This window comes from Scomber scombrus, chromosome 8, assembly GCF_963691925.1.
Source record: "Scomber scombrus chromosome 8, fScoSco1.1, whole genome shotgun sequence".
NCBI classification, from domain to species: Eukaryota; Metazoa; Chordata; class Actinopteri; order Scombriformes; family Scombridae; genus Scomber; species Scomber scombrus.
This window is the reverse complement of record NC_084977.1, coordinates 33010264-33032050: the sequence shown is the minus strand read 5'-3', so window position 1 is coordinate 33032050 and position 21787 is coordinate 33010264. Positions and strand designations below refer to the sequence as shown.

Here is a 21787-nt window from a genome sequence, read left to right as displayed (position 1 = left end):
GATTTTTTAAAACCATTTATTTATTTTCTGTGCATTTTTCTATGAATTTAAAACAGTATTTGAATCTGTAATAATAAATAGACTGTACTTATAAAGGTGTTTTCTAGTCGTTATGACCACTCAAAGCTCTTTTACTCTACATGTCACATCCACCCATTCACACACTGATGAGAGGAGCTACCACACAGGGTACCAACCTGCTCATCATACACATTCATACACCGTTGGCATAGCAACGGGAGCAATTTGGGGTTAAGTATCTTTGCCCAAAGACGCATCAACATGCAGACTGGAGGAGCCGGGAATCGAACCGCTAAACTTCCAATTGGTGGACGACCTGCTCTACCTCCTGAGCCACAGCCGCCCCTATACATAATAAATAGATAATATATAGATAATAAATATATAATAAATACATAATATATAGATAAATAGAAGTTGGTTGTATATTCATGACTCTAAACTGTGTATATATATTCATATGTAGTATTTGTGTATCATGAATCCTGTTGACATAAAACTAAAGAAAAATGTTTTTCTTGTCTTTTTAGAGAGAACTCTGAGGCCCCTGAAGGGCCGGGGACCTCAGCTTGGGCCCCAGCGCTCTACAGTATGATGCAGGTGGAGGAGGGTTTGGCTTTGAGCATGCTGATGAGGTTCAGGTTGAGCTGTGCTGGGTTGAAGTCCTGCAGGTGTGAGGTGGAGGCCTGCGGGTTGGTCTGGTTCTTCTCCCTGGAGGTGACCCGATACTGAGCCTTGACGTTCCTCAGAGGGTTGAAGTCTGGACTGATGTGGTCCGGACAGCGAAACACCTCTCTGATGACGGAGCCCTGCTGCGATAACGCCACAAAGCCGTTCCTGTAGGTCACCATCCTGACGACGGGCGAGTACACGTACTGAACGTACAGAAGGTTTCCTGAAGAAACAACAAACTGAAGCTTCAACACTTTTCTCAGCATTGACTCATTTTCATTTAGTTTCAGTTTCAATCAGAAAAAACTGAAACTTAATTGATTTAAGCAGCAAATCAACAGTTTAATCTTTAACTTTAGCAGAACATAAAATAGAATCTGAAGCTCTGATTGGATGTTTCTTAAGCCGCGTTCAGACCAAACGCGACAAAACCGTGCGACAAATGAGAATCTGTTGCGCTATCGCTGGAGTTTCAACACGTGACCATTTTGTGACCATAATGTGAAATTTGCCCCATCGCGCGAGTAGCAAGCCCGCCCATCTTCACTAGATAACAACAACATTGCTTCTTCAATCATCAACCATGGCTGAGATCACTTACTCTTTTCTCTCATATGTGTACCTGAGGCTCCTGAGGTTCTTCCATTTCCTGCGACAGACATCAACTGACAGAAACACACGTAAATTAACTGTTGAATCTAGTAAACCAGTAACTTTATACCGGGAGAGTCAGCTGTTCTTCTTCAAAACTTTATAAGGGAAAGCCAGCTGGGCTATACGTCATGACGTAAGTGAAGTCGGGAGAATCTCAACGCTGATAGGTTATCACGGCATGGCGTCACGCGATGTCGTTGCAAAAGTTAAAAATGTTCAACTCACGCGTTGATGCGATAACGCGATACATGCAACGCGATGGATGAGTTATCGCGTCGCCCTGCATGAATTTGCATCTAATCGCGTGTTTGCATTGACTTAACGTGTAATCTCGACGCGCTGCATCGCGTTAGGGTCTGAACGCACCTTTTCTGTCCACAGGTTTCTACTGTTGTTCATCTTTTCTTCTGATGAATCAACCAGGAGAGTTTTATGTTTATTTAAAAGAGCTCCAGCTGTTTGTGACCTTTACTTCTGGAACCAAACGCATCTAAAATAGCTCCAAACAACTCTGTATGAACTCATCAGATGATCGGATGTTTTTAGTAATTTATAAAGTAGAAAAATAATCAGGAGGCTCCAAACTACTAACTAACAAAAACATGATTCAGTAGTTTCTCAGTGATGTTTCTCTGTTGGAGTAAATCATGCTCTTCAGATATTAAACGTACCTGTGCTGACGTCCCAGACTTTGACAGTTCTGTCCTGAGATCCTGTGAAGACAAACTGGTCGCTGTCAGAGAAGGCAGCAGAGAGGACGCCCTCGAAGAAAAAACCCTGAACATCAACGAAACCACAGCAGATAAACTCACACTGAAGACTTTAGGAGACTGTCACATTGTACTGATGTCCAATTAATGATGATAACATGTCTTTATGTGTTATGTTGATGTCAGGATTTAAAGTTAAAGCAGTTTCAGCTGTTCTAACATAAATACCAGAGGTGGTTTCTGGAGGTGTAGGGAAGAACGGGGTTGGTAGACACACTTTTTACTTTCCTTTGAATTCCTCATAAACCATAAACTGAGTAAATTTCCTTTTAATTTGTAATGAAAGCTTAAAGTGTCAGGTAGGAATAGAGAGGTTTTACTCTCCTTCAGCTGATCCTGTTCAAAAGATATGAACCGTCAAATATGTGACATCCGTCCCCGTGGGGTTGGTAGTAAGACACCATGGATGTTGGTAGTAAGACACCATGGAGGTTGGTAGTAAGACACCATGGAGGTTGGTAGTAAGACACCATGGAGGTTGGTAGTAAGACACCATGGATGTTGGTAGTAAGACACCATGGAGGTTGGTAGTAAGACACCATGGAGGTTGGTAGTAAGACACTATGGAGGTTGATAGTAAGACACCATGGAGGTTGGTAGTAAGACACTATAGAGGTTGGTTGTCTCTGTGTTATTATAATGGAGAAAAATAAAACATGTAGACAATCTTAAAAAAATATTTAAAATGTTTAGTTTCATTGAAATACAACAACCTAATACATCCCCGGCACCAAGAGAACATAAACAGGAAAAATCATTCCTATAAGTGCCTTTTTTGTCCTTATGTGACAATATTGTTAATTTTCACCTCTCTGACTGCTCTGAGCTTCACATCTGGAGCAGTCTGACCCTTGTTTGTCTTCCTGACAAAGTTCCTGCTCATTTTGCTATCTTAAAAGAAAGAACGAACTAGATATATCACACTATATATGTATAAATACCAACATGTGACAACCAACCCCGAAGAGAATGTGACAAGCATCCCCAACTGCGATTTTTTTGCTACCAGCAAAGTTAACAATCACATGTTTTGGCGTAGCTAAGAAAAAAACCTACCTAACTATCACTCTCTCTTCATACTTTTTAATGCTAATGATGTTTTATTATAAACTCATTGTGTAAAAGAAGAGAAACACTGAAGAGTTGGATATTTACATTTTCACATGAAAAACACTAAACTTCCTCTCACCTAAATGCTGAAACTTTCAGTACCAACACTTTTTAACAACAGCGCCATCTAGGGCCCGAGATCTGATGAATGTGACAACCAACCCCGTTCTCCCTTACTCTGTAAATCAGTACTAAAGACACATATCCGACCCCCCCTCTGACCTTATACTCCATGGTGTGGTCCAGTATTAGCGGGTTGAGGGCCCACAGTCTCTGCACAGCATCCTCTGAGCCCACCAGAGCGTGCTTCCCCCAGTTACTGGCCGTCACACAGGTCACTCTGCTGCGGTGGGACTCCAGGTCGGAGCAGCTGCTGCTGGCGAAGTCGTGCAGCTTCACCTCCCCGCAGCTCGTCCCGTACAGCAACCTGCGGTCGGACAGCAGTGCCATAGAGGACAGCGGGGCATGTAGCAAGGACAGGGAGACCCTCCCCACGGGCCCCTCCACCGTGGGGAAGCTGTCCCTGGTGGTGATCTCAAACAGACACACACAGTCCTCATAGGCCACCGCCACGTGCTTCTCCTTGGAGCTGACAGCCAGGCACAGCACCCTGGAGAGGCTCTCTGGAGGCGGAATGCATAGCGTCTCCTGGGGAAGGTCCAGCGGGTAGATGAGCACTGTGCCGGTCTTCAAACCGCAGAGCAGCAGACGTTTGTGCTGAGCTAACTCCAAACAACACACCTGTGCAGATACCGGCAAACGGTCTGATAGAGAACCTGCAGGGACAGTAAGAGAAGGTGGTAGACTAGCAGTTAATCCATCTCCTCAATCAATGAAGAACCACCATACTTGTGACAATTATTTATTTCATATGAAATCAACAGACAGCTTGTGATTTCGACACATTTTGGCATTTTGTGTCGAAGTAACCAGAGAATATTTTGCTTTTTTGATTTATTAATGACTGAAAAGATCAGCTGATTATCAAAATAGTTGCAGATTAATTTCCTGTTAATCAACTAATTGATTAATTGACCAATGGTTGCAGCTCTTCTGACCTGTGTTGTTGTTCCAGCTGATGACTTCGTGCTGACTCTGCTGTCGGATGTAGAAAACTCTGTCAGCATCCTTAGTGACAGCGACGTGGACGCAGCCTGCAGGGATTTGATTGGTCGGTTTGTGGCGAGCGTCGTACTTCAGACTCCACAGCTGGACGCAGGAAGCAGCTGCGGACAATGAAACCACAAAGCCATCGTAGAAAAGCAGAGAGATGGGAGCGTCTGAAGCACACAGAGAGTCCAACAAAGCGCCGGTGGTGACAGACCAGATCTGATGAAACAAACAGAGTTATTAAGATATTAAATATAACAGGAACACAAATAGTTATGTTTGGGTTCTTCAGAGAGATGATAGAGATGTTCAATCTACTCTGTTTTATTTTAACCCTCCTGTTGTCCTCCCGGGTCAAATTGATATTGTTAAATGCCAGAATATGAACAGTATGTGAGGGTTAAATGAGGAAAACACTGAATTGAATGAAGTTTAAAATAATTCAGACTTGAACACAGTCGGTCCTGCAGTGATCAGTGTTTATCTCGTACTCGTTTCAGCTGGTCAGTGATCAGTGTTTATCTCGTACTCGTATCAGCTGGTCAGCGGCTCCGGAGGCGAGCAGCCGGCTGTCGGAGGAGATGCAGGCGGATAAAACGCTGTCGTCATGTTGAAGATTCAGGAATCCGTCAACAGAGTCTCTGTCGATGTTAAAGAGGCTCAGAGTCCGATCGCTGCCTGCAGACGACACAAAGATCAGCTGTAACTCTGAGGTCCCACCATCATCATCATCATCATCATCATCATCATCCAGAGATATCAAGTATAATATCTCATTAATATCAAGTAAATACACTTATTGACTAGGGGAGAACAGGGTTGGTAGTCACACTTTTTACTTTCCTTTGAATTACTCATAAACCGTATACTCAATAGATTCCCTTTTAATTTGTAATGAAAGCCTAAAGCATCAGGTAGGAATAGAGAGGTCTGACTCTCCTTCAGCTGATTCTGTTATAAAGATATGAGACGTCTAATATGTGACATCGTCCCCATCATGTGATTGGTAGTAAGACACTATGGAGGTTGGTAGTAAGACACCATGGAGGTTGGTAGTAAGACACCATGGAGGTTGGTAGTAAGACACCATGGAGGTTGGTAGTAAGACACCATGGAGGTTGGTAGTAAGACACTATGGAGGTTGGTAGTAAGACACCATGGAGGTTGGTAGTAAGACACTATGGAGGTTGGTAGTAAGACACCATGGAGGTTGGTAGTAAGACACCATGGAGGTTGGTAGTAAGACACCATGGAGGTTGGTAGTAAGACACCATGGAAGTTGGTAGTAAGACACCATGGAGGTTGGTATTAAGACACCATGGAGGTTGGTAGTAAGACACTATGGAGGTTGGTAGTAAGACACCATGGAGGTTGGTAGTAAGACACCATGGAGGTTGGTAGTAAGACACCATGGAGGTTGTAGTAAGACACCATGGAGGTTGGTAGTAAGACACCATGGAGGTTGGTAGAAAGACACCATGGAGGTTGGTAGTAAGACACCATGGAGGTTGGTAGTAAGACACCATGGAAGTTGGTAGTAAGACACCATGGAGGTTGGTAGTAAGACACCATGGAAGTTGGTAGTAAGACACCATGGAGGTTGGTAGTAAGACACTATAGAGGTTGGTAGTAAGACACCATGGAGGTTGATAGTAAGACACTATAGAGGTCGGCTGTCTCTGTGTTATCGTAATGGGGAAAAATAAAGAATGTAAAAAATATTTAAAATGTTTAGTTTCATTGAAATACAACAAACTAACACATCTCAGCACCAAGAGAACATAAACAGGAAAAATCATTCCTATAAGTGCATTTTTTTGTCCTTATATAATAATATTATACAGTTTCATCTCTGACTGCTAAACCTACCTAACTATCGCTCTTTCTTCATACTGTTTAATGGTAATGATGTTTTATTATAAACTCATTGTGGTAAAGAAGAGAACCACTGAAGAGTTGGATATTTACGTTTTCACATGACAATCACTAAACATCCTCTCACCTCCATGTGAAGCAGTTTACTCCAGAAATTATCTCTGAAGTAACATCTCACCTAAACTCTGAAACTAGCAACACTTTTTTAACAACAGCGCCCTCTAGAGACTGAGATCTGATGAATGTGACAACCAACCCTGTTCTCCCCTACTGATGTGATGTTTTAAACCCAACATGTCTTAAAGATATTAAATCAGTTTGAGCAACGCTCATCGTACCTGCTATCAGTATTTTTTCATCTTCAGTCACTGAAAGCAAAGAAGGAACCAGAGGAAACTCGTCCGCTGTGTGTCTCCCCGTCCTGGAAATCTGCAAACAGGTAAGAACATTAAATCATCGAGTTTTAATGATTATTAATGTTTAAAACAGACTAAAGAAAAGGTTCAGTTCATTAACGGCTTCTCTGTGATTGTTTCTATGGAAGTCGATTACTGCACAAAAATAGATAATTATATCAAAGTTTAATTTTCCCTACTAGTGTGCACTTTTAGTTTACTGACCAAAATTCAACTCAATTTTTGTTCTTTTTTTAATTGACATAATACATTTGTGTATAAAAATGAAAATATACATATTTCCTATTTCTTTCATTTGAAGGGAGAAAAAAATCAAAGGGTTAATAAAACCTACCTGATAGATGAATCCTTCTTCAGAAACCACAAACACTTTTCCACGTTTCGGTAACGTAACAAATCTCGCAGGAGTCAGACGCCTCTGTGATTTTTCCAGCTGGATCTCCAGAGTCTGAGTCGTGTTACCAGGACGAGATAATCTGACCAGACCAGAGTCGGACAGAGAAACCACACAATCATCCAGAACTCCCAAAACCACCGAACCTTCATCACTGCTGCTGCTGAGGAGCCGCGGAGCTCCGTCCAGCCGCCACACCTTCACCTGAACCACAAGAGACAGGAAAACACCTGAACTTTATTTGATCCTGTCACTGCGTCTGTCCATGTATGATGTTTATGTGCAGCTGAATTCAGCACTTTAAACCCAAAACAAATCTCTGTCGGGACAATACAGTTAATCTAATCTTATCTAATAAACCCCTTCATCTAAATATTAGGCGTGGGAATCACCAGAGGCTCCACGATACGATATTATCACAATGCTTTTGTCAAAATACGATATTATTGCGATTTTAAATATATTGCGATATGCTGCGATATATTGCAATTCATTACCTTTTTTAACTGCGAATTACTGTTTGTCCCTAAAGGAAAACCTCCTCCTGCAAGCTGACTGTCACCAGAAAACAAGCTAGAGCCATCTAAATGGTAAATGGTAAATGGACTGTACTTATATAGCGCCTTTCTAGTCTTTTCAACCACTCAAAGCGCATTACACTACAACTCATTCACCGCATTCACACACATTCATACACTGATGGCAGGCAGCTACCACGCAGGGTGCCAACCTGCACATCAGGAGGAATCTAACCATTCACTCGCATTCATACACCGTTGGCACAGCAACGGGAGCAACTAGGGGTTAAGTGTCTTGCCCAAGGACACATCGACATGTAGACTGGAGGAGCCGGGAATCGAACCGCCAATCTTCCAATTGGAGGACGACCGCTCTACCTCCTGAGCCACAGCCGCTTCTCTAGTGGACTGAGAAAGCAATTGATTTGATTATTCTATTCTATCTTAAATTTAAATTTGCAATTTATATAATAAAAGATCGATACTTGGCGTCCGTGTATCTATACAATATTGCCACGCAAAATATCGCGAAACTGTACTGTAACTCCTACTAAATATAGTCACTTGTGACTCCAAAAAACCAAGAAGAGAACGGTGAAAATGCCAAACTGGGGTCCACAAACCAACAGATTCATATTCTTTACAGTCTATCAGACAAACAGGTGGAGGTGTGGTCTCACCTGTGTCCTGCTGTATATAAACAGCAGCTGGTCAGACAGGTGGAGGTGTACGGATGAAGGGGCAGGGTCAGCGGGCATCGCCTCAGGTATGCAGAGCAGCTGTTGGCCGGTCGTCAGGTTCCACCTCATCAGAGAGCCGTCAGCAGCCAATGAGAAGCAGTGGGCGGGACTTTTAATCACCTTGATGGACAGAATGGCAGCTGCAAGAAACATTACACAAAACACTGTTACTGATAGTGACTGATACTTATTATTGTATCTTATATATTTTATTTTATTTATTTATTTATTTTTTCTACTTTCTTTCCATTATTTTATTATTATCATTTATCGGTTTTATCTTCTTATTGATTTTATTTATCTGTCTCTTTTGTCTCTTTAATCTGTTTTAACCAAGTTTTAGTCCAGCTTTTATTAAACTTTTTTTTGTAAGATAAGATAAGAGATATTTTATTAATACCCAAGAGGGGAAATTGAACACAAGATAGCCAACATACAGCAAAGAAGGTTAATCTATATTAATAAAGTTTTATTTACTCTTTTAATAAACCCTTTCTCTTATTCTCTCTTAATTTACTTATTTATTTTCTAAACATTTTTATCATTCTTATTTTCTCTTGTGTGCATTAGTCTCAATTTTTGTCTCAATTTGTTCTTTATTTCTTTTCTTTATGATGTCACTGGTTCTGTCTTATTATCAGCTTGTCAATCAACTAATTGTAAAGCTTATATATGTATTATTTTATTGTTGATGTTATTGTTATTATTGTAAACACAGACTGACCCGTGTGTCCCTGCAGACTGTGTATCAGCTGTTTGTCGGCGAGGCTCCAGACCGCCATCACACCTTCATCTGTACCTGCGACCAGAAGCTCCGCCTCCAGACTGACATCCACACAGAGCACACCTGAAAACACACCACAGGTACTGTTAAGGTATTGGTTAATACAGGTAGACAGATATCCTGTTTAACCAATCAGGGACCTAGAATAAGCAGCTAGGCCTGCAGCTAATTATATTAATATACTATACTATATTTATGGCTTTATTGGATAGCTGTAGTAGAAAGAGGAGAGAGACACTGGGTATGAAATGCTGGACTTGAGCCACAGATGTTGCAGTCACACCTTTAACTTCTCTTTATTTGATGATGTAATTGATAAAACAGATCTTATTGATTCCACTGAGACTTGATTAATTATCCTCAGTGCCCAAATGTTAAAGTTTGAAGTTATCATCTTTTAATTTGGTCTAAATTTCATCAGGAACTTTTTTTTTACCCGGCTTGAATGCTCAAAGTTATAAATTATAGCAGTTTTCTGATTATTAGAGTTTTATTTGCACAACCTTAAATTACGTCCTGAAAATAGAATTAAAGCCATTGATTGTTGGTTTTCAAAGTAAAATAAGTCAAGAGCAACAAATTCAACAGGAAGTTAAATGTCATCATCAAGTATTTGTAAATTTTACATTAAGACATTCAGTCGCCTTTAAAACTCAAATTATTGCAGCTTCTCTTTTTCTTCCACACTGTTGTCATTATGACAAGTGAAATGTTGTCAATTAATGTTAATTACTTTCTAATAATTAACACAATTAAAGACAGATTTCGATAATTAAAAAAACATAATTTATTCAAGTATGATGTCATCTCTGACCTCCCTGCAGTCCCGGCAGAGTGTGCTGCAGCGCCCCTCCTGGCGGCTGCAGGAAACTACATTTAGGGACGAGGATCGGCTCCGGACACGTAAGCAACCATTCCTCACATTGGCTGCACAGCTGACCAATCACAGAGGGGAACGGCGTGGCCAAGGAGCAGAGTCTGGCTAACAGCTCGGTGTAGAACAGAGACATATCTGGAAGGGAAAGACTTTATTTACTCTTATTTATCTTTTAATTATTTTCTTAATTGTGATTTTGCAAGTTAGAATAATTTTTGTACAGAAGCGTGTTGAGAGGCCTTGTCTTATAATTACGACTTACTATCCCATAATTATGAAAAAGATCTCACAATTATGACGTACTATCTCCTAATTACTAGGAAAAGTCTCAAATGTATGACTTGCAATGTGCTTCGGTTTTTTAGTTTTCTAAATGTTTTTTTTTTTTAACCTTCATGTCGTCCTCCCGGGTTAAATTGACCCCGTCTGTTTTGACTGTTCCTTCTTTCCTCCCTCCTTCTCTCTTTCTTTCCTTCCTTCCTTCTTTCCTTCTTCCCTACCTCCTTCTCTTTTGTTTCCTTCCTCTCTCTTTCCTTCCTTCCTTCTTTCCTTCCTCCGTCCCCCTTCCTTCCTTCCTTCCTTCCTTCCTTCCTTCCTTCCTTCCTTCCTTCCTTCCTCCCTTCTCTCTCTTTCTTTCCTCCTCCCTTCCTTCTTTCCTCCGTCCTTCCTTCCTTCCTCCCTTCCTTCTTTTCTTTCCTGCCTTCCTTCCTCCCTCCTTTCCTTCCCTCCTTCCTTCCTCCCTCCTTTCCTTCCTTCTTCCTCCCTTCATTCCTTCCTTCCTTGACTCGAGGACAACAGGAGAGTTAAACCTCATAAAAAGGTCAAACTGTGAAGGAAAGGGAGGAAATGAGAGTAACTGACCCATGTGACCATCCAGAAAGTCCAGGCTGGGTTTGATCAGGACCAGAGCGTCTCGGACCAGTCTGGTCTCGGTGCAGTCCATGTACTGGGAGCACTGGTCCAGGTCGTGGATCACACTGGAAACCCCACACACTCTGCTCTTACAGTACAGCCACTCAGTGCTGCCTGGAAACACAACAGAGACTCTGCAGATGATTCACAGACGTCAATCAAACCTTTAAACGCTAAAACTTTAAATTTAAGTGAATAAAAAAGTTGTTTATCTGTTTTTTATGAACGTGTATTTATGCCTCAATCCTGAGTACACAATGGGACATTTAGAGCACAGAAAAAATAACATTTATTTCATAGAGAAACAATGAATGTGAATTGATTATTTAATAACCCATAATATGAGTCTCTTTTGTGTTTCAGGGAAAATGGATCAAATTTTAAGCCCAAAGTAAAAAGTGTTCGAATGTAAAAATGGGTCTAATTTGATAAACAGGTCATATAATAACAGTTTATAGGGGTAATAACAGATTATGGAAAAAATAATTCTGCTAAATGAAGAAAAAGTTGTTTATGGTTCTTTTGTAGATCAAACGGACAATTAACATATTTTTAAGTAGATGGTGCGTCAGAAAACAAATCTGTAATCTGTCTCCGCTCAGTGATGCAGTGATTTATCAGATTTGATCAGCTGAAGTGTCGACACTGACACACAATCAATAATTGATCCAATAAGGGGTCATGTTGGACAGTAAACGATTTCTGTGAAGGCTGCTTCTCGCTCATAGATTCCTCGATCGCCAGAGCAGAAATAAGTACTTTGGGACAGCTTTCATGTTGACAGAATAGAAAGAGGAATGAGGATCAATTAATCAAATATCAATTAAATAAGTTCAAAGTAAAATTTAGGAGGCGGGAACTTTACAGGAACATCCTCTCACTCGGTCCTCTCAGCCGTTTTGTCTCCATTGCAAAGTAGTAGTAGTACCTTGATAGGACCCACGGACTCTGTAGGTGACCTAATCATTCTGCAACAGTTTCAATTGTTGCATAATCGTTGTGAGACAGTTTTGACCGTGACGTCACCGAGGCGACGCAAACCCAACAAAGAAAACATCAATGAGGAGGTCAACATTTGCCACTTTCTGTTGATGTCACATCCCGCTTTGATCTATCTCAGATCTTACCAATAACTTCCTGTTGTAGCTCCTCCCACAGACCGGCATGCAGCAGGTGATAGGGCAGCTCCTGCAGCTTCCTGACGTTAGCTAATCCTGGACTGAACCACAGCGGCTGGGGCGGGACCTGTCACATCCCAGAACCAATCAGAATACACCGTGAACAACAAGGAAATCAAAGTGCTGATTTTGACATCTCAGCCAAAAGAGAAAACAGGGGTTTACAGGGTGGAGACAGCAGCATGAGGACACAGAATATCTCCATAATCCAGTGTGGTAGAATTTATGATGTCATTTTCTGCTTTGAAAAGAGAAACAGGCTCAGTTCAGCTGTTAGACTCAGATCTGCATCTTTAGCTATGAGAGAGATGTGACACAAAGTCCTGAGTATTTAAAATTCACATTTAGTCTATTTTGAGTTTAGACCAGGTTTAAATTTAACAGACTGTAACCAGGAGAAGGCCTGGTTGGTCTGCGGTAGGGTTGATGATATACAAGATGTTTTCATCTGCATAAAATGTACATTACAGTGCTAGAGTAAATAGGGAGATCCTTGAGGGACACTGTTATTATTCAGTTGTGGGCTTGTTTTGAAACCATCAGCAACAACAATGTAAAGGTGCAGTGTGTAGGATATAGTGACATCTAGTGGTGAGGTTGCAGATTGCAACAAACTGAATACACTACCTTCCAATTGTCAGCAGAGTTCTTGTTACCTTTCTATCAGAGAGGAGCAGTGACAGACCCGGCAGAGACGCTGGCTTCAGTTTCCCAGACCAGCGACCCTGAAAGTACTCCGCCAGGATCTTGAGGCTCCGTCCTCGCCGCTCTGACGTCAGATACCGAGTTAAAACCGCCTCCCACAGATGCCTGATAATACACACAGAAATACAACTTAGTGGCAGTTAAATACGCTTCAAAGGACCAGGATTAGTCAGGTGTTCATATGAGCAGTAAAGAGGTTTTCCTCTCTGTAATCATTCCTCCTGTTCATACTGACTATTAGAAGATCTCCTTCAAATGTGCTTTCAATGGAAGTGATGGAGGACTGTATGAGTAGATGGATGAATATCTGCCACATTTACATTAATAGTCTTTTTAGCATCAAATTCCCTCTTTGTTTTCCCCTGCTGAGCTGTGGTGGAAATAGAGTCAACCCTGACTATGTTGAGATTATAGATTTGAGTAATAAAAACCTGTTCTTCAACTTGAACTAATTTAACATTTCATTATTCTATTGATTATCATGGTTTTCTTCACCGGTTGTTGAAGGTGATGGTGGCGACTCCGCCTGCCCAGCGCTCCTCCAGCAGGTCTTCCAGGTCCCGTCTGAGCCGAGCCCAGAGGAGGGGGGGTAGCCGGATCAGCGATGGCGTCGGAGGGAGGGAGTACCTGTACACCTCACGGATGACATCATCGTCCAGGGACATGACATCACGCAGTTCAACCTCCAGCAGGCCGTTCCTGTGGAGTCATGATGCACTGCTCTCAATTAACTTATCATCTTATGTGTACAATTCCCTTTTTTTGCCCCTAAAATTTGGTTTTATAAACTTTTAAAAAGATATTAAGTTCCTACACCCCTTCGAACATTACATATTTATTGTTTGTTGTATGCCTGGAAGAGGAAAGTAAGACATAAAAAAAGGAGGAAGAAAAAAAGAAAGGGAAAGAAAAGGAAAGAAGAAAAAAAAGAAAATGGGAGGAAAATATGTGTGTGTGTGTGTGTGTGTGTGTATGTGTATATATGTTGTTTTTTTGTTTTTTAAAAATATCTATTTCTATTTTTTATAATTTTGTTATAATTTCTATTTTGCCGTAAATCACTGCCTATTTGTTTTGTTTCGCTATTTTAACATATTCGAAATAAACTTAACTAACTAACTAAAAAGATATTAAGTTTACAAAAAAGTAGAAGATCCTCACATTGAACCAGAGAACAGTTTGGTTTACTTTATCTAATAATAGTGATAATGACTTGTAAATGATCAATTAAAGAAAATTGTTGTTGGTATAATTTTGCTGACTTATTAACTAATGAATACCATCCACATGATGTACACTGAACTCTAGTAAGAGAGATACTCTGTTTACAAAGAATTCAGATGTTTGTTTTTCTGGCTTTCCAAAAAGAGTCTACTCCGTCTGTCTTCTTCACTGGTTTTGTGTGGCTGACTGGCTCATCTGCCCAGTAGTTGGAGATATTTGCAGAAACATGTTTTTATCTTTGTTTTTGCTCGAAAACAGCATTTTTGAATTTAGCCGGTTTATTGTAGACATAGTCTGAGCTCACTAACTAAACAGTCGTCATTTTAGCAAAACTGACAGTTGGAGGATAGAAACAAAGGACCCAAGGAAGTTTGTGTGTATGTGAGAACAGAAAGTTTGACAGGCAGAGAAACATTTAACCCTCCTGTAGTCAAGGAAGGAAGGGAGGAAGAAGGAAGGAAAGGAGGAAGGAAAGGAGGAAGGAAGGAAGGAAGGAAGGAAGGAAGGAAGGAAGGAAGGAAGGAAGGAAGGAAGGAAGGAAGGAAGAAGTAAGGAAAGGAAAGGAGGAAGGCAGAAGGAAAGGAGGGAGGGAGGGAGGAAGGAAAAGAGGGAGGAAGAAAGGATGGAGGGAGGGAGGGAGGGAGGGAGGGAGGGAGGGAGGAAAGGAGGGAAAGAAGGAAAGGAGAGAGGAAGGAAGGTAGGAGGGAGAAAGGAAAAGAGGAAGGGAGGAAGGAAGGAAAGAAGGACAGAGGAAAGAAGGAAGGAGGGAGGGAGGGAGGGAGAAAGGAAAAGAGGAAGGGAGGAAGGAAGGAAAGAAGGACAGAGGAAAGAAGGAAGGGAGGAAGGTAGGGGGAGGAAAGAAAGAGAGAAGGAGGGAGGGAGGAAGGAAAGGAAGGAAGGAAGGAATGAGTGAAGGAAAGAAAGAGGGAGGAAGGAAAGGAAGGAGGGAAGGAAAGAAGGCAGGAGTGAGGAAGGAAGGACAGAAGGAAGGGAGGAAAGATAGAGTAAGGAAAGAAAGAGAGAAGGAGGGATGGAGGGAGGGAGGAAGGACAGATGGAAGGAACGAAGGGAGGAAAGAAGGGACAGTCAAAACAGACAGGGTCAATTTGAAGGTTAAGGTAGCGGGACGTGATTTAGCCAAAGGTCATTTTAAGCCCATCTCAGATTTGACCATCACCTCCTCTTCTAATATGTATCCAAATACAAAACATTTAAGTTAATATTTTAATAATCTAACAGTTACAGTAACAGATGAGTAGATGTCTCATTCATAAAACAACTGTCGTGTTAGCATCATCACCAACATCAGTTCCCTCACCTTGCCAGAGCGATGTAACCCAAGGCCCCGCCCACCAGCTCCCTCCCATGTTTCTGCTCCAGCGTCAATAAGAGCTGTGACATCATATCCTGTGTGTTGGCACCCAGGCGTATCTCAGTGAGCGGGGTGAAAGATGTCCAGCGTTTGGCTGCAGACAGAATCAGTTTGAGGTGGAGAGGACAGCCGGTCGGCTCAAAGCTGTGCAGCACAGCGGCGCTCTGCTCGGGGGTCAGAGTCCGCTGTGACGCCTGCAGGTACGACTCCATGACCTGCTTTCCTTCATCAAGAGACAAACGCTTCACCTCAAAAAACTTATTCAAAGTGTCCGACTTCAGCCGCATGTTAGCGAACACCTCACTGTTGGTGTCCATGGAAACCACCAGGTGGACGTTGGGTGGGATGTCGGTGGGCAGCCAGCGGAGTTTGTGTGCGTGATGTTGGTCGGACAGCTGATCCACGGTGTCGAGGATGATGAGCAGAGTGTTCCCCTGCTGGGAAACGTCTTCGAGGATGTTTTGGAAGAACTTCACCAGCTCCAGGTGTGTGCTGGTGGTCAGTGGAGTGGGCGGAGCCAAACTACAGGCCAGGCAGATCTGGAGGCAGACGCTGCGAAGGAGGTGGTCGACATCTGGTCTCTGAGGATGATGAGAGGACAGCAGCCTGATCACCAACACCGCCCCGGTCTCCAGGACGGCCCGCATCTCCTGCGCCAGTTTGCACAGCAGCGCCGTCTTACCCATGCCGACAGCACCATGTACCACAAGCGGGCCATGACGGACGTTGGTGGACTCCCACATGACGAGGCAGATCTTACCCAGTAGACCTTCCCTCCCGTAGAGACCTTTGCACAGCTCATCACTCATGGCGACATGGTGCTTGACCTCATCCACCATCCAGTCTGAGAAGTCTTCTTTTTCTTCCTCAGTGCTTCCCCAAATCTTCCTCTGCTTTCCCTCCACAGGAGAATCAACCGCTGCTTCTATCCTGGCCTTCATCTGGGAGGCAAACTGCTCACAGATGCTGGCCAGGTACTGAGCGTGCTCTTTGCGCTTCGGGTCGATGCTTCCCTTGCTCAGCTCCACGCTGTGCAGGTTGAGGATCTTCTGCGATGAGGCGTAGAGGCGAGACTTGAGGGCAGTGAGGAGACCGTTAGCTTCTCCGTCCAACAGGCCGTCAGCAGTCACGTCCATGAACTTGGCGAGACGTTTCGGACCATCCCTCACCCTCTGGCGGGGAATCTCTCGGACGAAAAGCAGAGCCGAGCCTTCGTCTTTGCACAAACCCTGATCGAACTCTCGCTCTGTGACTGTGGGCGAGAACAAAACACTTAACCCTCCTGTTGTCCTCGAGTCAAGGAAGGAAGGATGGAAGGAAAGGAAGGAGGAAGGAAGGGAGGAAAGGAAGAAGAAGGAAGGAAAGGAGGGAGGAAGGAAGGAAGGGAGGAAGAAGGAAGGAAAGGAGGGAGGGATGAAGGAAGAAGGAAGGAAAGGAGGGAAGGAAGGAAGGAAGGAAGGAAGGAGTGAGAAAGGAAGGAGGGAAGGAGGAAGGAAGGACAGAATGAAGGAAGAAAGGGGGATGGAGGAAGGAAAGAAGGAAGGGAGGAAAGAGAGAGGAAGGAAAGAAAGAGAGAAGGAGGGAGGGAGGAAGGACAGACGGAAGGAAGGAAGGAAGGAAGGAAGGGAGGAAAGAAGGAACAGTCAAAACAGACGGGGTCAATTTGACCCGGTAGGAACGACACAGAGGTTAAAACACTTTGAGAAATAGAAAGACAAACTGTGTGAAGTGTCTCTGCTGTCTGACCTGATGCGTAGAACAGCTGTTTCTGCTCAGCTGTGATGTCACCCGCTGCCTCGGCCTCTGTGGCAGCGGAGCGTAGGAGCTGCAACAGTTGAGTCTCTGTGAGACGCCAGGAAAGGACGTCTTTGTCGCGCTGCGGCCCACACTCAGGTCTGAGGTCGCTGTATTGGGGAAGTGAGCCGTAATTGGCTGGAGGACGAAGGTAGGCGGGATGGCATTGTTATCCTTCAAGAACCACTGTTGCAGCAGTTTGACACCTTCGGGTTTTTTGGACAGTTTTCGACAAAAGAACCTCAAACTGTTTCTCTGGGATGAGACGAGGGAGGGCTCGCTGGCCATATCGGTTCCCCAGCAGAGCCTTGGGAGCCCAGAAAATACAAAGGACATGAAAAAAATGACAGAAGAAGAATAATGAGCTGTAATTCAAGATAGTCATGGCTTAAATTCATTATTACATGCTACTACTTTTTAACATCCACTCAAAGAAATGTACATTATACAATAAATCTTAATCTCTGGAAACAATGTTTGACTGATGAGACTTTTTAACAGTCACATTGGTTTTGCTCATTTTTATCCCAGAAAAGCCATTTTAATATTATTATTTTAGTTGTTGTGGTGATGATTTATATACAGTTAGCTAGTTCAGTCCAGTGGTTCTCAACCTAGGGGTGGGGGCCCCTCCAAAGGGTCAGCAGATAAATGTGAGGGGTGGTGAGATGATTAATGAGAGAGGAAAGAAGAAAAAAACTAAGTTCTGATACACAAATGTGTTTTCAGTTTTTTGGACTTTTTCTCTAATCTTTGATTTTTGCTGGAAAGAAGAAGGAACCCTCACAGTGAAAGTTGGACCAGCTGAAATCTTCTTACAGGTCTCGATCTCGTGCAAGAAAAGCTCACAGGACTCGTGATCTCCAAATGTGATGTTTCGAAATCCCCAACGCAGATCGACAACCTGAAGAGATAGTGACCTCACTGATCAACTAGCAGGTATCTACTGAAACTGCACATATCTACACATTATATAGTTTATCGTACAGTCACCTCCTTGACTGAACGTAGAAGTTTAACCTTCCTGTCGTCCTCCCGGGTCAAATTGACCCCGTCTGTTTTGACTGTTCCTTCTTTCCTCCCTTCCTCCCTCCCTCCTTCTTTCTTTAGTTCCTTCCTCTCTTTTTCCTCCCTTCCTTCCTTCTTCCCCCCTTCTTTCCTTCCTTTCTCCCTTCCTTCTTTCCCTTGTCCTTCTTTCCTTCCTTCCTCTTTCCTTTCTCCCTCCCTCCCTCCTTCTCTCTTTAGTTCCTTCCTCTCTTTTTCTCCCTTCCTTCCTTCCTCCAACCTTCTTTCCTTCCTTACCTCCCTCCTTCTTTCTTTCCTTCCTCCCCTTCCTTCTTTCCTCTGTCCTTCTTTCCTTCCTTCCTTCCTCCCTTCCTCGTTTCCTTTCTCCCTCCCTCCCTCCTTCCTTCTTTCCTCCCTCCCTCCACCCTACCTTCCTTCCTTCCTTCCTTCTTTCTTCCGTCCTCCCTTCCTTCTTTCCTTTCTCCCTCCCTCCTTTCCTTCCTCCTTCCTTCCTTCCTTCCTCCCTTCCTTCCTTCTTTCCTTTCCTCCCTCCCTCCCTCCCTCCTTTCCTTCCTTCTTCCTTCCTCCCTCCTTTCCTTCCCTCTTCCTCCCTTCCTTCCTTGACTCGAGGACAACAGGAGGGTTAAACTCAGAAGAGGAAGCGTGTCAAACACACTGAACTAACCTCAAACACCAACCCCAGACTGCGACAGAAAGCAGTGACTTCAGGGTAAGCTTTGTCCAGCAGGGCTTTCCTCTCGCTGCTCATATCTGACCAGACAGAAGAAACCGTCAGTGATACAAACAATAGATTAGTACCAGATTGGATCTTCACTTAAAGAACCATTTCACAGGTTTTGCCTGCTTCAGCATCTACAAAGCTAAGAGTCTACAGCTTGGATATAGTAGGATTTAAGTATCAAAGGACCAGTGTGCAGGATTTACTGGCATCTAGTGTTGATGTTGCAGATTGCAGCAAAGTGAAAACTTAATGTAACTTTTTGGTGGAAAAAAATATTATTCACATCTTAAAATCTGTCAGGAAGGAACCTTTAACCTTCGCGTCGTACTCCCGGGTCAAATTGACCCCATCTGTTGTGATTGTTCCTTCTTTCTCCCTTCCTTCCTCTCTCCCTCCTTCTCTCTTTATTTCCTTCCTCTCTCTTTCCTCCCTTCTTTCCTTCCTCCATCCCCCTTTCTTCCTTCTTTCCTCCCTCCCTCCTTCTTTCCTTCCCTCCTTCCTTCTTTCCTTTCCTTCCTCCCTTCCTTCTTTCCTCCCTCCCTCCTTCTCTCTTTCTTTCCTCCCCCCTACCTTCTTTCCGTCCTTCCTCTTTTCCTTTCTCCTTCCCTCCATCCCTTCCCCCTTCCTTCTTTCCTCCCTACCTCCTACCTTCCTTCCTTCCTTATTTCCTCAATCCTCCCTTCCTTTTTTCCTTTCCTCCCTTCCTTCCGCTCTCCTTTCCTTCCTTCTTCCTTCCTCCCACCCTCCTTTCCTTCCTTCTTCCTCCCTTCCTTCCTCCCTTGCTTCCTTGACTCAAGGACAACAGGAGGGTTAAATAAGTTTAGACAAACTGTGAACCATCAAAAGTTTTCTGTAATCTTTTTCATGTTTTGTTTTGTTTTGTTTTTAATGACATTTTGTACATTTGACCTACAACTGTGCCTAATAAATTCTACTTTAAAGAAGATTATACATTTTCAGTTTTTGATGATATTATCATGAAGATGCTAATTTACCTCAGTTTTTATTACTGAGGTCACAGTGGTGACTGGTGGTATACTGGGGTGCATTATATTGAATGGTGTTCCTAATATTTTGTCCACCCCATTAACATACATAAGGGTGGCAAAATATTAGAAACACTCATTAACCCTCCTGTCGTCCTCCCGGGTCAAATTGACCCCGTCTGTTTGGACTGTTCCTCCCTTCCTTCCTTCCATCTGTCCTTCCTCCCTCCTGCTCCTCCTGCTCTTCTTTCCTACGTCCCCCTTTCTTCTTTCCTTCTGTCCTTCCTTCCTCCCTCCCTCCTTCTTCCCTTCCTTCTTTCCTCTGTCCTTCTTTCCTTCCTTCCTCTTTTCTTTTCTCCCTCCCTCCTACCTTCCTTCTTTCCTCCGTCCTTCCTTTCCTTCTTTCCTCCTTTCCTTCCTTCCTTCCTCCCTCCTTTCCTTCCTTCTTCCTCCCTTCCTTCCTCCTTTCCTTCTTTCTTTCTTCCTCCCTCCCTCCTTCCTTCTTCCTCCCTCCCTCCTTCCTTCTTCCTCCCTTCCTTCCTCCTTTGCTTCCTTCTCCCTCCCTTCCATCCTTCCTTCTTCCTCCCTTCCTTCCTTGACTCGAGGACAACAGGAGGGTTAATATAATTAAATAAATAACCACCAGCACCAACTATGATCTCAATAATAAACATTAAATAGAATTATTGACTTTCTCATAATGTTAACAAAAGCTGAAAATATGAGTTTCTTTATTTATAGAAGAGTTGTTGTATTGGATTGAATTAGATGCACAGGTTTACCTAATGAAGTGGCCAGTGACTGTATAGTCAAACAGAATAAATATAATAATAAAAGATAAAACTAGTGGCCCAACATTATCTCAGTATAAATTATATTTCCAGTGTTTAAATTTAAGATTTTTACTGTTTTATAATATGTGTAATATGTTTGGTTAAATTTAACTTATCAGAGATTTGTGAATCATCATATTTTGGTCTCAGTATGACTGTTTTTAGAAACCTTAAATAATGAGTGAAAGTTTTCTGACCTGTGAACGCAGAGCTGATAAACACTCGAATCATGTTGGAGCTCGTCCTCGTCCTCTTTGCTCCGTCTGTCCGTCCTCTCAGGATGTCCTGCAGGCCGGCGCCTCCTTCTCCTCCTGCGCCTCCTCCTGCTCCTTCTCCTCCTGCTCCTGCTGCTGGACGCTCCGTCATCTTCAGCCTGAAAACAGATCGTTCTTGTGCAGCTTCAGACTGATCCAGCCGTCTGATCTCTCTGCTGTTCCTCAGGATCCAGCCTCCATGTTTCCCTCAGAGAGTTTTCTCCAGGACAACCGGCTCCCCCACAGACCTGCTGTTGTACCTGTAGCTTACTGTCAGAGCTACTGTAGCTGACGTTACACTGGAGTTACTGCATCACCAAAGAATGCTGTTTCATTATGTTGAAATATATTGCTCTGTATATGATGTAACCTATTTCCTCCCATATATACACACTGTATATGTTTCTATAACTGGAGGCTTTGCTGGAATATTGACACTCATTCTTTTTACCAAGTAGCTGCCAGTATTTCCTACTATCTGACACCTGACTCAAACATCTATAATATTTATTTAGACTTTATGATGTGAATGCAGCTTTAGCTTCTAGGTCCTAGGTTAGTGTAGAGTGATCTTTTAGGTCTTGAAGGTCTCATTTAAATCTTGTACGTTTGATTATTTTTCCTCTTTTCATGGAGCAAGGTGAGAAGATTCCCCCTTTTCTTCCAGTCTTTTATCCTGAACCCATCTCTGTACTGGACCAGAGATAAAAGATGAGACTCTTAAATACTTAGGGCTCATTAACCCTCCTGTTGTCCTCGAGTCAAGGAAGGAAGGGAGGAAGAAGGAAGGAAAGAAGGAGGGAGGGAGGGAGAAAGGAAAAGAGGTAGGGAGGAAGGAAGG

At 43.0% G+C, this 21787-nt stretch overlaps 1 protein-coding gene across 1 annotated transcript; it reads right to left on the bottom strand.

Moving 5' to 3' along the window:
* Positions 1-605: 605 nt before the first annotated feature.
* nwd1 (NACHT and WD repeat domain containing 1) lies at positions 606-17511 on the bottom strand. The gene is given in 18 exon segments (XM_062424903.1): positions 606-916; positions 2019-2124; positions 3450-4003; positions 4286-4556; positions 4867-5015; positions 6551-6641; positions 6963-7226; positions 8221-8420; positions 9005-9127; positions 9879-10076; positions 10803-10967; positions 11981-12098; positions 12688-12841; positions 13232-13435; positions 15279-16584; positions 17079-17243; positions 17246-17354; positions 17356-17511. Coding segments are annotated over 18 exon segments (4644 nt in total).
* Between the last annotated feature and the right edge of the window lie 4276 nt (positions 17512-21787).